At 39.2% G+C, this 17,891-nt stretch overlaps 2 protein-coding genes across 2 annotated transcripts in view; one reads left to right on the forward strand and one right to left on the reverse strand.

The window, feature by feature from the left end:
- The first annotated feature begins 40 nt into the window (after positions 1–40).
- On the forward strand, positions 41–4,117 carry LOC135476821 (uncharacterized). Its single transcript, XM_064756953.1, has 3 exons — positions 41–623; positions 2,832–2,931; positions 3,907–4,117. The coding sequence occupies exons 1-3, from the start codon at positions 162–164 to the stop codon at positions 3,936–3,938; spliced, it is 594 nt and encodes a 197-aa protein (XP_064613023.1). The 5' UTR covers positions 41–161; the 3' UTR covers positions 3,939–4,117.
- A 3,815-nt stretch (positions 4,118–7,932) lies between these two features.
- LOC135476867 (probable E3 ubiquitin-protein ligase HECTD4) overlaps positions 7,933–17,891 on the reverse strand; it is a 68,785-nt gene continuing 58,826 nt past the window's right edge. Inside the window, 10 exon segments of the mRNA XM_064757011.1 lie at positions 7,933–9,730; positions 10,357–10,576; positions 11,063–11,258; positions 12,443–12,561; positions 12,975–13,127; positions 13,699–13,865; positions 15,009–15,164; positions 15,966–16,232; positions 17,054–17,244; positions 17,623–17,759. Of these exon segments, the coding sequence (XP_064613081.1) occupies positions 9,594–9,730; positions 10,357–10,576; positions 11,063–11,258; positions 12,443–12,561; positions 12,975–13,127; positions 13,699–13,865; positions 15,009–15,164; positions 15,966–16,232; positions 17,054–17,244; positions 17,623–17,759 (1,743 nt within the window). The 3' untranslated portion in view covers positions 7,933–9,593.

Consider the following 17,891-nt stretch of genomic DNA (forward strand, 5'->3'; position numbering starts at 1 on the left):
CTTCAGAATATGCTTGAATGAACACCTTGCAAACTTGCAAAAGGTTGAAGGAATTACAGTACATAAAGTTAAAAGCTACAACTTATTTTTGTTTCACACTTATTACATCTCAATTGTATTGCAGATTGGTAAAAGGTGGACGAACACAAAATCAAGGGCAGATGCAGTCCTCTCCAGAACGTAACCGTCATGGCACAATCTCTGTTCCGTTCACTCGTGTCCGAACTCGATCAATGACCTCTGTAGAAAGCAAAGATACTGACAGTTCAGTAAAATTAAAAACAATTGATGGAATTAGTCTATCGCAGAAGAACAATGGAAAACCAGAAGAGGGTTTGACTGAAAGCCCTAGTCACATGACCAGACAACGTAGCCATGGTGACAAATCCAGCCCATGCTGGAGTTTGACTGAAAGCCCTAGTCACATGACCAGACAGCGTTGCCATGGTGACAAATCCAGCCCATGTCGTTTGTGTGCAGAGCCTCATTCTGATTCAACCTGTGGGACAGCTGCTCTCCCAAGTGGAGATGATGTAGAGCACAGTGCATCCAAGAAGACAAAGCGTACTTTAGAGAAAGAGTTCCCTGAGAAAGAGACCAGAAGTAAAATGGCGACCAATACAGTAAGTAAGTATGAAAGTAACAGATAATATGAAATATGCTAAATTATGAAGTAAGGTTCATTATACAGACATCTGAAAACTATGTGTGAATAATACTTTTATTAATTTTTTTAGATTTATGGAAAGGCATTTAAAAATTTGAATTCTGTTGTGGGCTTTATGCGCCATACTGGCAGTATCTAGGAACTCTGACCTCACATCTCCTTTTTTTCCTAATTTTGACCACAAGGAAGGAATATTTGTGAACATTATTTCAGTAATCTTTTAGTCATGGATAAAAAGAGTTATTCCAACACTCAGGGTTGTGATTAGAGTTGGAAAATCTTCCTGTGACATCAGTTTTCCTAAACTCTGATAGTATGGTCCGTAAAGCCCTCCTTAGAATTCAAAATTCGAATGCCTCTATCTCTCTTCACCAAAAATTTACAAACATAAACGGAAGTATGTATATGCATAGTTTTAAGTGGTGTATTAAGTGAAGCTTACTTTGGTTTTTAGAGGTCTTTTCCTTTAAAGTGAACATATGAATACTGTAAGTGGTCTAAGCACTTTTATAGGCTATTGTACATCATAGAGTATTAGTTTAGGTGCTTCATCTTATGACATCATTTTTACTTTCCAGGCAAACTTCAGAATGAATTTCTGAGCATATATATGTAGAGAACTCTCAGAATCTGGAAAAATGAGAATTATAGTCATGGACAAAATTTTAGGTCATTTTAAAATCGAGAAGCCATAGTTCTTTGCTGTAAAGCTTATTTCATTTTATTTTGTTTAAAATATCTATTATTTATTACAGGTAATACTGATTGCCTGTGTATTAGTGACCTGTCAATGTGTATGATTAGTGAAATTATATTACGGAAGAAAATGTGCTGAATTCTTTGCTACAAGCCTTTTTCTTTTCGGCGTCTGGCTTTTTTGATATTCCCTCCCCTACCCATAAAACTAACTCTTGTATAAGTGAAATATTAGTGAATACCTGTAGTCTTCATTAGCAAGTGACTGGACGTGTAACATACCACCAAGCAGCCTGTGGTGAAGAATAAGGAAACTGATAGTGTGCAGAAGTGTGTGAGAGATGTCTCTGAGTGATGAGGATTCTTACCGCCCAGTCTGACCTTGTGCTGACTGATTGGATTTTCTCTGACAGAGGCGATTTCAGCCATTTCAGTCAGTTGTCTATGTATTTGTTACCATTTAAAAACAGCTGTTTGGCACCCTCTTTTAAGGCTAGGACTGTTTGTTCAGCCTTTTTAGGGCTGTTTGGACACCCTCTTTAGGGCTGTTTGGACACCCTCTTTAGGGCTGTGGACACCCTCTTTAGGACTGGTTGGACACCCTCTGGGGCTGTTTGGTTAGCCTTTTTAGGGCTGTTTGGACACCCTCTTTAGGGCTCGGACACCCTCTTTAGGGCTGTTTGGCCAGCTTTAGGGCTGTTTGGTTAGCCTTTTTAGGGCTGTTTGTACACACTCTTTCAGGCAGCTGTCACTGCTCTGCTATCCTTATGCATACAATAAACAATCATAGTTTTGGCCTTTATAACAATTTTGGTCTTTTTTGTTGATTTAATGGGAAGATCTTAGTGCTATATAATCAGGGGATAACATCTGTATATCTGTTTTACTTTTTGGGGGTTTAGAGGTCAGTATTTGAATGTATGACATAACATTATGCAGTTTTACAAACTGCTCAGTCAGTTGAGCTACCCTTATTCTCAAAACATTCTCTTGTTTAGGGCTGTTTTGGATAATCTCTTTAAGGTTGTTTGGACGCCCTGTTTGTTATTTTGTTCAGATAATGTCTTTATGGCTGTTTGGACAGCCTCTTCACTGCTGTTTTTACATCTTCTTTACGACAATTTAGACATCCTCTTTACGACAATTTAGACATCCTCTTTAAGGCGGTTTGAACACTGTCTCAGGGCTGTTTGGACACTGTCTTAGGGCTGTTTGGACACTGTCTTAGGGCTGTTTGGACACTGTCTTAGGGCTGTTTGGATGCCCTCTTGTTTGAGAGCAGGTTGGACTTGAATAACTTCTCAGATGAGCTCAGCACAAAAAGTAAATTCTTTTCAACATGATATTTGAGTGAGGCAGCACCTTTTGTTTGGCATGATGAACACTCAAAATGGAGACTGTAATAATATTAAAAATATGGTAAAAACTTCAAACATACTACTCATTCAAACTGTCTTTTACACTACAGGAAGGGAGACGACCTTCACCGACCTCCAAGGTCAGATCACAAGCAGGTTCCAGAAGGAGTTTGGCTCAGCGCAAGAGTTTGTCTGTGACGAAATCCAAAAGTAGGTATATTTACATAGTTAATTACTTTATTTATCAGCAAAATAGTCAAGACTAAAAACATAAACAGGGTTTATAAACCTGTGAAGTTTTCCAACTCATTTAGAGGAATGTAAAGTTTTTTTCAAGGTCTAAACTATAAGTTGCCTTGAATTGCCCTCAAGCTTGTATAAAACAAAGTATTATCGAGTTTTGAAGTGAAAAGGAACCGGATTTAAAACAGGACTGGGTTGTGACATTATTGAAATGTGAATAATTTGTCATTACCTTTGTTCATAAATCTGACCATTTAATTGTCATTTCAGTGTTCTTGTACAGAATAAAACAAGAATACAACAATGTAGAAAGCTAACTCATTACAGAGCGTTGTTGTTGTTGTTGTCTTTTTAAATCCACATGCTGGTCAGGTACCTGTGGAAGGCTGATGGTTTTATATGTGCTCTACAAACCTGACAGGTGTCGGATTAATAAGTTAAATGTTGGGTCGGCGTTAAATTTTGTTCATGACTAAGTTAGTCTTTTTACCCGATTCTGAGAAATCAGTTTATGTTAGGAAGGTGTTTTCAGGTTCTTTGGTTTATTTGATTGGCGTTTTAAGCCGTACTCAAGAATATTTCACTTCTATGACAACGGCCAGCATTATGGGCATTATGGTGGTAGAGAGCGGGCACAGCCCAGAGTAAACCCACGACCATCCGCAGATTGCTGTCAGACCTTCCCATACGGCCAGTAGGGAAGCCAGCTTACAAACTGTAAGTGAAAAGTTCCTGAGTGTGACGTTAAACAAGAATCTGACCTAATCAAGATGGACCACAAAAATGGAAAAATGTTCCAGCCATTTTCAACCATGCCTTATACTGCGCTCTAACAATGTGCTTTTTTTTTCCTGTGATTTTTTTAAGGTCAGATGCAACATTCTTGAATGCTTTGAAAAACCTGTTTATAAAAAAAATTAAATCTTTGTTGTTCTTTGTCAGAATACCAAACACGAAGCAGATCAGGGGTGTGAACAGGATGGAGGTCAAAGGTCAGTTTGAAGTGTATCAAGTGTGGCCTGGATGCCTGGAGAAACAGTTTGAAAAACTGTGATTACCTTTGTTCTTTTTAAGCAAGTTACAAATTGTAAGATAAATTGTAAGAATTGAGAATGACTTTTCAAAACCGTTGATTAAAGTTGGCAGGTTTTTTTTCCCCAAAATGTTTTGTGTGAGTTGGTATTTGTTTATCTCTGGCTCCAATGCCAGGTTGCCAATTAAATCATCAGGACACAGGAGGAGAGGGTTCAAAGCCAGCTTTTTACTTGCCTTCGGTAAGTCGTTTCAGTGAAGCAGCACTAAATAAAAGAGCGGTGGAAATCCGTCCTGCAACAAGGAGGCACATTACACGTACATGCACCCTAATGATTCCTTCGTTGTCATATGACTGAAAAATTGTTGAGTACGACGTTAAACCCCAAGCACTCACTCACTCACTCAAAGCCAGCTTTAGACAAGGAATTTGTAGATTCGCTTGTCTCACTGATAGTGATGCCTTGGTGCGATGCTCGTGTAGATGTTGGTGCAGTGTAATGATCATTGAAGACCACTTGTCTGCTTGTGTGCATATCTGTGCGTCACATGTGGAAAAGTTGGTCAGTAATTTACCAAAGGTCAGTGGTTTACCACATGCACTCCAGTTGCCATCATCCATATAACTGCATGACAGCACTGAAAAATTCTGTGGTATCATTTTAATGCCACAATAAAATCAAATTAATCTCCTGTTTGTGGGATGGGGTTAATCCTGGGCTTGGACAGAGGATTAGAAAATTCCCCTAATCTCATTTGTTTGTGGGACTGGCCCCCATGGCTGAGTTGGTAAATCATCCGCGTCAGGGGTGATAGATTCAGGGTCAATCCTGGGTTGGGTCACACCCAAGACCTTAAGAAGGAAGTAGTAGCTTCCTGGTTTGTCGTTCAGCATTAAGGGGATAGTGCAATGACTGGTGGACCCAGTATCAGTATAATGGCTTGGGTGGGACGGCTTACTTGCCTTCTGCAAGTGGTCTCAGTGAGGCAGCACTAGATAAAAAAACAGTGGAAATCTGTCCTGCAACAGGAAGGCACATTACACATATATGCACTCTAAGCCCTCATATATCATCATATGACTGAAAAATTGTCAACTACAACGATAAACCCTAAGCCTTCACTCACTCACTCCATCAATATCCCATGCCAGTCTTGGGAGAAAGTTCGTCAGTATCTTGCAGAAGTTCATTGGTTTTTCTTTACCATGGGCACTCCAGTTTCCTCCACCCGTACATATTTATGTTATAGTAGAAGTGGAAAGTTCCCGAGTATGACATTCAACAACAATCTGATCTACCGTAATGCCTCAACCTTTTCAGATATGAAAGATCCAATTTCAGTGATATTTATGAAAATTTTAAATTTGATCTTGGAGATTAAACTACACTGGTAGGGTTGACTAATTTCAGGGCTTCACAAAAACTATAATTTTATCAGTCTACAAAGAGTAATGCCTTCAGAATATGCTTGAATAAACATCTGGCAAACATGCGAAAGGGTTGAAGAAATACAAATGGAGGGCGTGCACACTTGAATACCCCTGTGACATACACCTTTGAAAAGTTGACTCGTAGTCAAAGTTGTATCCGTTGGAAAAGTTTAAGGGCAAGTTTGATTTGTCATTCACTGGCTCTCGGGCGCCCATTGATATACCAGGTGCAGATGTTAGTAAAGATTTTAAGATATGTTCTGCTTTTCTCCAGTCTTGTTGACTAATGTCAGTTGGAATTTGTTGCGATCTCTCCTTCAGAGTTGTCTTCTGTCGCTCAAATGCGGAGTCAATGCTATTACAGAGCTATAAAATTCTATAACATAACGTAAACCATCCAGTAATGTTTAGCATATGGATTTTCCTCTTCTCCGAGGCAATTGGCTCCCTAATAACCTGGTAATCAAGCTGTTTTCATGAATAAGCCTATATTTATCAGTCGCTGTAACAAACTGAAGGATGGGGAGTATCGCCTCTTATATTTTAAGCATATGGTACACCAGACACTACAGTCGGTTTGGTACGGTTTGAACTGTGCACTGAACTGATGTTTTTTTGCAACCTGAATCGTGCAAACCTGTTACCACCACCTTGGTAAAGTCTATTTACTTACAAGTGCTTGTGCTGAAATATGGGTTTCTCAGATCTTGAACCTGACCATACTTCCACAAAACTTTTCATAACTTTCCTTTTAAATGTCTTACCTTAACCTTCAGACAACATCATTCATTAAAAGTTTTGTGAAAGTGGGTTCTGCTATTTCCAGCCAAAAGAGACAAAGACAGACAAGACAATTTCAAGTGAAAACCAGTTGTTTATTGCTCTCTGGGCAAATCTGGGCAATTTGTCAGAGTTGAGACAACCATTCAAACAGCATTCAATAAATAGCTCTTCTACACCTACATGAAAACGATACAATACACAGAGATGAAGAGTAGCTCTAGCAACACCGCATCCACAATAAAGTTCTCATCTGCCTTAATTATTAATGGGCAAGAAAATTTCAAACTTCAACATCTTCCACAGATCAAACAAAGCTCTTGAAAAAAGGGAAATGTACAACTTCTGTCTATGTAGGTATCCAGTCAAACAAATTCAGTCACAAGCCAATGAAAAGATGCTTTCTGTTCCACCTGTCAATCAGTCCAAACTTCAATTATTCAAGACTCAGAAAAACCAGCCAATCAGAATCCTTCCTAACTGCCACTGGCTTGTGAAGTTTCAAGACAGGCTATAAATATTCAACGATAAAAGATTTGTGCAGAGTTTTATGCAAATTAGCTCGAGTCACATTAATCCACACAGCACATTCAAAACGTGACACACACACAAAACATAATTCTAGTAGTTCCAACTGTTATAAGAACCTCAAATACCTGTATCCAGGTGTTCTCTTTAAGGTCGTAAACCCAAAAAATAATTACAATACAGTATCTTTAAACTTTGTATTAGAAATGTATATATTATACAGATAAAATTTATACAATTAAATGAACACTGGTTGGCAATTCAGCAAGCCCCAAAATTATGCTTTTTTGATCTCTGAAACTTTGATTTTTTTTAAACACATTTTTTCAATCAATATTTATTAGAAGTTGATGAAAATTTGTGACTTCAATTCTGCTAAAAGAAAGTGACAACCTAAACTTGGTGCATATTTACATGAGAAGCATGAATGTCACCTACAAAAAAAAACCAAAAAAAAAAAACCTCTACCTCAGTTTCACAGAAAACAAAAGCTCAATATACACGCATAATAAATCAAACAGTTGCTATTCTGAAACATGAAAGTTTCAATATCTGCTAACTAAAATATAGCAGTACATAATTTTGATTTTGAGAACAAACACTGTTTTTATCAAGCACTATATCATCACTCATAAATGCATCTATTTGCAATAAAAGAACATTTTGTGTTGCAAAAATGTGGTTATTTTTTCATGAGTTCTGGAACAATATTTCCATATGTTTTTATTAAATGGCAACAGATGTTACCTTGATGTTAAGCACTCTTCATTTTGTTCAATCACTAAATCATACCTCTCATAAATCCGTCTATTTGCAATATAAACATATTTTATGTTGCAAAATGAGCTTGTTTTTCTTCTGGGTTTTGAAATAAATACAAAACAAGAACACAATCCAACAACTACTTGAAAAAAAACTGTACCTGGAATGAAGAATCAAAGAAACAAAATAAGACTATCCTACAACAACTCTCCCGATATGTATACAAGAGTACTTTGTTCCCTTCAGGAAGGATAACTCTATTGGTGTAATCTTAAATAAAGGAGCACACGATACACAGCTCCCATATGGATATGGATCAATTTTTTATGAGCAGACCCTAACCCCCACCTCCCCGCAAACCCTTCAAGATATATCTTGATTAATGAAACTTTCTCATAAAAACACCAAAAAAAAAAAAAAAAAAAAAAACACCCCAAAAAAATGTTACATGAAATCATCCCATATTCATGACCTCACCACTTTCTTCTCTTTCACGAACCAATACCTTTTCAGGCATGTTGGCCTTTTCTATCTGAACATTTGTGACACGTTATGTACACAGGTTCTGCATTCCCATCCATCCACTCTCGATATCAAAAAATCTGATAGATATTCACTGCCAGTACTCATGATGTCAGAGGCAGATAACGCATGCAATACAAAGTCAAGGCTCAAATGCAATAGTAAGACAACATTTGGGGCCAATTCCTTAAAGCCTTTCTTGACTTAAGTCAAAATTCAAAAACTTTGTACGATGTTTAGCTTTTGGTACTGGAAGTTGAAATTTGGACACATTTGTCTTAAGATAACATTGATGAGGGGTACAAAATTTTAATTTCTAAAACCCCAAAATAAGCTTTGACATCGTATTTCAAATTTTGACTCGAGTCAGAAATTACTTCGTGGAATCGTCCCCCATGGAACTTGAGTGCTTGTAAATGTCTATCTTCTCCTTCATTAAGTATTAAGACTTAAGAGCCCCCAGAAATATCTATGAACAGCTCATAGGTTGTGACCTTTACACTGGGTTTTTTAATATCACATTAATGACTGAAATAACGATCTCAAGTCCAGTGAAAACAAACTGACTAATTCTGCAACCTTTTCAACCGCCTCTGCTACCAATATTTTGAAACATTCTGAGAGAACTATAAGAGTGTAGAGAAATAATCTGCACAGTTTTATGACGCTTGAACCTTTAGTGGCGCAAACAAACCATTTTAGTGTCATTTTCATAATAATTGTATGCATAAATTATGCTGAAAAAAATACTTCACAGGTTGAAAAGGTTGAAGATTTACCTATGGTGAGTGAGTTTCTGACTCACCACCACTGACAGTGCCTAGTCACACATCTACCGAATTAGCTACCAAGTTGTGATTAGGGGTCATTCCATTTGTCGATCCGACCGCCACTGGTGGCAGATTAAGTGGCCACTGGAGGACAGAGTGCGACGATGTCCCAATGTTCCAGAGGTCGCGCAAGTAAGAACGCTACAAAACATGCCATCAACGTCAGGCTAATTGGCCGCACTGGTGCCACTAGTCCCCCTCCAGTGGCCAATGGAATGATACGTCAGTGGCCACTACCTCCTCCAGTGGCCACCTGGGAGTGAATGGAACACGCCAGTTGGACTTTCGCTTGACCCAGTACTTTCACTGGTCTCTAGATTGTTGGTTTACTATCGAAAATGGAATCTGTATTGAAGTGTACCAACGAATATGACATGACTGTGAAGATACTCTGTGTTCTTGCAATTTTCCTTGAATTCCAGGGAATTGCCATTATGCTGTGATATAAAGACTGGAGACAATTTCTGTGTATAGAATATCAGGTTTCCTTGGCACTCTGCAGCATTTAAGTGTGTGATGGTTTTGAGGCATAAATATGTGTTAATAGAACAGTACAAGACTTTAAAGCCAAGGCAGCTTCATGTCAGAAATGACAGCATTGAGGTCCACGAATTGTATTGTATGTAAACATGCAAAAGGGCAGAAAAATAAGCTTCCACATCAGACAATGTAGATTATTATTATGGTTGGTGCATGTACAGCTCTGGTTTGTTAGTTTGCCATGGTTGTGTTTTCCGCTTCGTCTAACCGCTGAGCGGGTCCTCTCGACAGTGAATGGCGTACATTAAGCGCTGTGTCATCACTTCCTGGCTGCTGTATTGTGGGAGTTTGATCATGAACATACAGGTCTCAGCACGAATGTAGCGTGCATCTGGGTTGCCTGTGAACAGAAAACAAAGGTCCTCCTCAAACTTTGAAATATGAATAAACCAGCTGCAACTGCATGACGTTTGGGCCTATGCTGGGCAAATGGAATAATGGCTTCTTTTATTGCTAACTCAAAAAACATGTAAATGCACAGCAAGTTAGCACAGATGAGCTTTGACTTTTCTTTCTTCTTCTTCTTGATTTCTCTTCACTACAAAATAAATTGTAGTGAAGAGTTCAAATGAAGTGGTGGAAACAAACTATGTTAGGTGTATACAAGTATGTATTTAGCCTCAAATATCAAACATCACAATTAAGACAGTTTTATTAACCTCAGAAAGCTTTTGTAGAAAGGCTTGTTTGGAAGACTGGATGATATCCTATTGAGAAAAGATGAGTTTCACCATAAAGAGTTCTCTTTTTAAGGCCTTTGCTTACATCTAAAAATGCATTTTTCTAGTGATCTTTAAAGGAAATCTTTTAACAGTAATCTCTTTTAAACTCAAAACCACAAAATCCAAAAATACAGAACTAATGTTCTGAGAATGTTGGCTAACCAAATATCTCCCCCCACTCCCTCCAACCCCCCCCCACCCCCCCCGTCATCCTAATACACGCGCACCCAACTGCTGTACTCACCTGGTCCATCAGGGGGTGCAATCTTCATGGGGTAGGGTGGGACGTGAGCCGTGTCTGTAGCTCCGTCCTTACAAGGACAGCTCTGTGGGATACGCTCCTGGTTACAGGCAAACTTGATGAAGCGGCAAAGGTCATCCTGGGTCAGTGACTCTAGTGCAGTCCAGAAGTACTCAATGTGAGGATCGGTCTCCATCAGCCCTACCTGGTACATCGTGTGAGTCTGCAAGGAGTGGGGTGGATTTAGTATCAGGATTTCCACCCCATATTCCAGTTCAATACACTGTTTCCAGTTGCGTCATTAAGAGAGCAGAGTGATGTGGAAGATGATGTCATGGTATGGTTACGGTATGGTAACGGTACATCTACTTGTCTATTTTTAGCATGTCAATTTTTGTGTTCTGACAGAACTACTCACAGAATGTTGGCGTAATTTTTGTTATATTTAACAATCAAACCCACCCAAGAAGAAAATTCTGAAGGTTATAAAATCTAATCCTGCTTAGTTACGATCATAAGGAAGGTCAGATCAATCTGACCTGAAAAAATTTAAAATTCACCCTACCAAGCATTGATATCACATCTAACCTGTCTAAAAATCTTGAACAGCATTTAACACATTTGGTATTATACAACTGATTCATTAACATTTATTAAATCAGCATTTTCTACTATTACTCCTCTAAATGCTACACGTGTACAAACTAACCTTGAGGAAGTTGAGGTCGACAGAGGGCAGCCCGCAGGTGCGGATCTCCATATCCAGTGGGGACATGATGTACAGGAGCTGTAATGGGATGATGGTGGCCAGGCCTGCCCTGATCGCCGTCATGCGGTCCTCGCTGGTCAGTTCTGTCTGCCGCATACGACGGATTGCGTCCACATAATCTTGTCTGTTGCTCCAGCTGCAAAATGACAAACGCAGTGTATAGATATCAGTCATAAGCCCTTTTACACAATGTAAGCCCAATAATAAATGCCTGACATTTTTGCAAATATCTCTTTGGAGATTATCCATGTTACATAGTTCGTCCAGTATTACCCCTAATTCCTCTACCATTTCACACAGGAAAGACCAATGTACAGTGCAATTTTGATTTTGGAGACAAAACTACATTGGTTGGGTTGCCCAATTCAAGAGCTTTACAAAAATTGTAATTTTATAAGTCTACACAGATTAATGCCCTAGGAATAGGGTTAAATAAACACCCTGAAAACATGCGAAAATGTTGAATAATTAGAGCATGCATGTATAACATCAACAGTATGCGTCTTCACCGCTTTCCCCAAAGATATGTTTTCAAAAATGTCAAGCACCTATTATCTGGCTTGAAAATGTAGTTTTCCCTTGATTAATTGTTAATTCAATCAATTGTCTGCTCATTACTATAGCTACGAAGTAGGTATACTGGAGCTAGCAATCTTTTTATTTATTTATTTATTTAACAGACTGTTTCACCGCCATACTAAAACATATAATTACAGCCAGGTTTATGGGTGGAGGAAACCAGAGTGCCTGGAAAAAAACCCACTGACCTCCAGCAAGTTACTGGCAAACTGTCAACTGCTTATTGCCATCAAGGCCTTGAGACCAATAGAAATCGGAGAATCTAAAAAAGCTCTGTCCAAGTGTGACTCCAAGGATTAAAATGCACACACCTTAACCACTTCATCACCATCAACTCCCTCCAATGATTTATTGTATAGCCATCTCAGGTCAAAGGTTAACAACCTTCTATCAGAGGTCATTTTAATAGTCTCCTCTGCCAACCAACAATTTCACCTTGCAAATCGCATTCTTCTTGCTTGATGGTTTTTTTTTTTTTTTTCCGGAGAGTTAAAAAGTTTAAAATTTGCACAGCTGGGTATGGACTAAACTATCCCATTTTTGGCTTCAACCTTTTCGCACGTTCACCTGGTGTTGTATCAAACATATTTTCAGAGTATTTCTCTACCCAGACTGAAAATTAAAATAATATTTTGTTGGAAAATCAAGAAACATAAAATATAAAAAAACATAAAAGTTGGATAAACTGCATGCAAATCTTGCCATTTAACATGTAAAAAGCTTAACAAATAGGTCACATACTTAATAGGCTGTTGAGTGCCCCCTGGTGTTAACTCCATCTCCTCGCCGGTCAGGGAAGGGTAGACAAATCTGTTATAGACATCTGAACAGAGAGCCAAGAGTTCTGACTCACTCTCCGCCTGGAATTCAAGACAAAAAGTAAAATTAAAAACTCTTCCGAAATATGAAATTTAGTTTAATGCTGAAGACATAAATATATAAGACAGAAATATTTCGATAAGATTCTGGGGATTTTGCCTGGACGTAGTAATACACCATTTTAGCTTCCAGCTACGTGTGGTGAAGATTGGGGATTCAGATGTTTTGATATCATGTGAATATGCTTGACACCATAGTTATGATCAGGCATAAAAAAATGATGACTCATCAGGGCTCGGTTCTATGTTTTGGTACTCGAGCAATTTATGTTCTTCGCTCAAGGTTTATGTAGTTTTGGGCTGAATTTTTTTTCTGTAATCACTTCATGTTGGAATGAGACGTAAAACTTTCAGCCAAAAAATAATAAATACTGCAATGATCATGGTGTACAAACCATTTCCAGTTTCTTGATGTAGTTGTAGGTCAAGCTGTCTGCTTCCTTCAGATCAGTGACTGGGTCGACTGGAACGCCAACTAGCGGCTTCCAAAACACACTCAGGAGGTCAAGGCCAAACGGGATGTCCGCACGTATCGTCATGCCCAGCATCTGGGAACACACAAAATATACAAACTGATAATGTTCAGCTGATAACTGATTCTGTAGATGTCAAGAGGTTACAGTCAAATCAAACACTGGTGTCTATGTTAGAACCAGAGCAGACGTCAATGTCATTACTGCATCAGAACAGACACTGGTGTCAATGTTACAGTCAAAACAGACATTGGTGTCAATGTTACAGTCAAATCAAACACTGGTGTCTATGTTAGAACCAGAGCAAACGTCAATGTCATTACTGCATCAGAACAGACATTGGTGTCAATGTTACAGTCAAAACAGACATTGGTGTCAATGTTATGATCAAAACAGACACTGATGTCTTCGCTACAATCAGAACAGATATAGCTTTCAGTTCTGCAATCAACACAAGGCGTAAGTGTCAGAATCAGAATGGAAAGCTAGTGTAGCACGAATGGCAGACACAGCTATTCGATTGTTGCTTGAAGCCAAACTCAAGACTTCTTCACTTCGCACTGAGTACTATATGGAACTATAACCATGTAACCATGAAGAATAGAAAGAACAGAGATTGATGCTGGTCTTAAAAGGTTAGGCTTACCTGTCCAAGAAATCTGAGCAGCTGCTCCTCTGCGTAGGTCATCCTGCCGGGCCGGATGATCCACCGGCCGCTCGTCTGGCCTGTACTGTTTGAGCTGACCAGCAGGTTAAGCATAGGGCTCTGTAATTCACGCGCAATCTGCCACAGGAAGTGACGGAATGAGCCACCTACAACAGCAACAACATGCCTTGATGAGTATCACGAAACAAAAACCAGATGAGAGATATGCAAGTTAAATACTTGCTCTTCCAAATTTAGATTTATAAGTGACAAGATATACTACAATTTTTCAACCATTTCACATGTTTACATGTTTATTCAGGCATATTCTGAGGGCAATCTTCTCCGCAAGACTCATTAAATTGAACTTTTTATCAACCTCTTATTTGGGCAGCCAAACCAATGTAGTTTTGTCACCAAAATGAAATTAAATTTTTTTTCGTTTTGAATGTTTCACTGGGGATTAACATTGCTGTCAACATTATTTTCTTCTTGTAGCAGTGCAGATCAAATGCTGACATATTAATTTGATTTAATTTATTCACCATGCACACACAAAAACAACACACTGAATTGGAGCATGATATACATATGGCAGGAGTAAAGTTCCAAGGAGCTTGCTCTATCCAGTGTAAAGATCAAGGAATTTGAATGTATGGACATAGAAACTAACTACATAATCTACTCAAACCAACTAAAACAAAATAATGAAATATGAATACAATATGAATATATAATGAATAAATAATATTAGATTAAAACAAGATGATTACATATGATGATTAACTAGGTGGCATTTGATAAGACATTGATGAGACAGTAAAGTTTTGTCGATAACTTGTCGATAACCATTACCCAGGCCCTGAAGATACCTCACTGGACAGCCATGTCCATACTAACACCGAGATAACTAGTACTTCTGAACCTCTTAAGGTGCATGGTAATATCAAGGTTTCCGATGCTAAAGTCTTATGAAAGACTTGACTCGGGATTGAACCCCAGACTTACGGCTCATGAGGCAGAACCTCTATCCACAATGCCACCACAGTCAATTTATTCAGTAACAATAATGTAACCTTTAGGCCATTCTTGAAACGTTGTTCAAAAGTTAGATCCCATGAAGATGTGGCTTTCTATCAATATTTGAGATAACTCATCCAGATAACAGATTAAGTCTATGTTATAGTCTGTGTAATGAAAAACAAGTGCGCATAAGAGTGTCATGTTTATGGGCTGAAAACTCAAAGAAGCCCGGTGAATGAAAAAGCTTTAGAATTCCAACCTGCTTTGTGTGAATAAGACAGACTTACTTGTCCCGTGAACCTCCTCTCCTGTCAGTCTGACATTGAAGGAGTAGGTGGGGTCCCCTCCGGCCGCCAGCCTGACACACAGCTGACTTGAGGCCACGCCCGCTAGCTGACGGTACGCCTGACAGAATCCTGACCTCATACAGTCACGGCGCTCCCCTACAGCAACAGCAAATGAAATATGATAAGACTTCTATAAACTTAAAGTCTCTCTGATTCATTTCTGGGCAATAAAATGTCCTTCAGGATTCAATCTGCTAATATGCTGTATGTCTCTGTGAACCTATTCACTTCACTTGACTGGACTCAAGCATTTCCCATCAGACTTGACACCTCCGCTGGTGGCGATGCTAGACATCTTAACTGGAATCAAGTCTCTATCAAGCCAGCATTTTTGATGTTGAACACAATACTTCTACAAGTACCTTTGTTTCATTTACTTATTTATTTCATTTCTTTTATCCCATACTCAAGAAAATTTCACCAATTCAAAGGCCATGGAGCTAAAATCTTTAAGGAATTACAATCGAAACAGGTATTTTTTTATTTATTTTTTTCATTGGTGTTTTATGCCTTACTCCAGAATATGCAGCCAGCATTGTGGAGGGAAGAAACCAGGCAGAGCCTGGGGGAAACCCACAACCATCTGCAGGTTGCTAACAGGCCTTTCCATTCACTGAGAGTAAGCCTACATGAGCTGGACATAAACTCAGATCGATCGTATTAGTGAAAGGTATTTTTTAAATTTCTGCCCAGATGTAATCAGCCTGTATTTAAACCTCTACAAAATGGCTGTCACCTGCATAGAAAAATTTCTAAGAAACATTCCACACAGCATCCATGAATTTCCAGCTCCTAAAGACCAGCCCGACCCTTACGGCATATAGGTGGCTATGCTTTCATATTACTCCGTAAATGTACATGTATAGCGTCTTGACACAGTGAAGATGAATCTCATACCTCCTATACTTTCTAAAGGATCATGGGATATTTCTGGTGCGGCCTGGTCTGGCTTCCTCTTGGCCGTCGCGTTGAGCACTCGGTTCATCAGGTTGACTTTGGTGTCATAGAAGAGGAGCCCGCGAGCCTGAGACAAAATGGCCGCAGTGCTGCGGCTGTAGGTACTGGCAGGGCGAAGATCGATCAGAGGCAAGAAAAACGTCTCCAGGCTGTTGTTGAGGGATTGAAGCAAAGTGAAACGAAGACGGAGGCTTTCTGAGGGCACCCCTGAAAAATTAACAGCCACGAAGGTATGACATTCAGTTCAATATTTATTTATTTATTTCACTGTCGCCCATACTCAAAAATAATCGAAGTGTTCTCAAACACAAAATCGTTAGTGTGTTCCGTGCAATATTGTTCACTTGATATACTTAGGCATATATGATGTCATGTCAGGCAATTTTACTGAACTCGGGGTCAAAAGCATTTAAGAGTAAGATTTAAAATGTCTGTGCTGGGTCATCAAACAATGCGACAGAAAATTTTTACCTTTGTACTCATCGTCCAAAACTTGCAAAAGCAGAACTGGTATGGTGTCAATTGGTAAAAATCTCAGAAAACAATCCAAATTATCTTGATCAATATCATTTAACCTGTTTTTGCTGTAAAACAAAAGGTGGCTCTAAACAATGGGGTTATTTAAAATTGGACTAGCCGAGGTGGTTAACACACCAGCTCGGCGAAAAGACCCAAGAGCCTCTCTGTCTGCCGGCAACCTGCAGATGTCATGGGTTTCCCTCGGGCTCTGTTCGGTTTCCTCCCACCATAATGCTGATCGCTATCATATAAGTGAAATATTCTTGAGTACGGCGTAAATCACCAATCAAATACATAAATGAATAAAAAAAAAATAAATAAAATCGGACCAAATGGTCAGGTCAGTCATTCCCAAGAAGGACTAACTTTTGAGAGGCATAACATTCAGCTGATGACCTCACGTGAAGGAATGAAATGTACACTATGATGCCTCAACCTACGTCGGGACAGACAATACACCGGGATAGAATAACTGGTAAAGCTGGTACCACATAAAACATAATTCTTACCTTGCAGACAGGTGTATTTCTCATTGGCCAGGTGCGACTCTGTGATGTAAATTTCATGTGGGTGGAGCCTAGCAGGACAAACGGCCAATCGCCGACAGGTGGCATTGATGAAATTAACGAGGGCATAGTCCATTTCCAGGGTCCACTGTTTGGCCATCTGCTGGGCCTGACTGTTGTCTATACAGGCACACCTGAACATAATACTCACAACCTCAAAATAGGGGAACCACACACAGTAAAACACACGTCATTCACTAACTTACAGGACTTGGGAAGGAATGCAAATCTTGTAAGACATATTATCCTAACTTCTACTGTGATTCTTATAGTTTGTGCTGTAGGGTATTGCATTAGGGTAAAAATTGCTGTTATATTGCAATACTGACTAGGCTTACATCCTGAGGATTTGAACCAGCTATCTTTGGATTTCCAGACCAGGCCTCTACCAGTAGTCTGAAGGAAAGTTCCTTCCTGCCAGGAGGTAGACAGCTCTTATATAACACCCTGATAAGATTGCTATGATTTTACACTCCACGCCTTACAGGTCAGGCATGAGCGGCGATAGCTACCTGTCAAAGTGGAGGTCAAATCCACAGGAGAGGAGAGCCCTCCAGACTGCACGCACGTCTTGCTTGGCTAGATCCACCGCCAGCTGTAGGAAGCCGTCCAGGGTCAGGAACTTTTCTTCCTCTTTACTGGACACCTGCTGTGAGACAGACAAGACGGTATGGTGACGGATAAATATACAATGTGAGCATCATTTTAAAAATCAATATCAACTTCTTCAAAAATTTTCCAGTTTGGGGAATTTAAATTCTTAAAACAAAATGTAACACCT

This window comes from Liolophura sinensis, chromosome 10 (assembly GCF_032854445.1).
Source record: "Liolophura sinensis isolate JHLJ2023 chromosome 10, CUHK_Ljap_v2, whole genome shotgun sequence".
Taxonomy (NCBI): Eukaryota; Metazoa; Mollusca; class Polyplacophora; order Chitonida; family Chitonidae; genus Liolophura; species Liolophura sinensis.

Excerpts from the sequence above, each read along its gene's own strand:
- LOC135476821 (XM_064756953.1), top strand. The coding sequence starts at position 162 with ATGCAGTCCTCTCCAGAACGTAACCGTCATGGCACAATCTCTGTTCCG. Across the intron at positions 624-2,831 it reads GTAAAATGGCGACCAATACA|GAAGGGAGACGACCTTCACC; the intron begins GTAAGTAAGTAT and ends TTTACACTACAG. Across the intron at positions 2,932-3,906 it reads GTCTGTGACGAAATCCAAAA|AATACCAAACACGAAGCAGA; the intron begins GTAGGTATATTT and ends GTTCTTTGTCAG.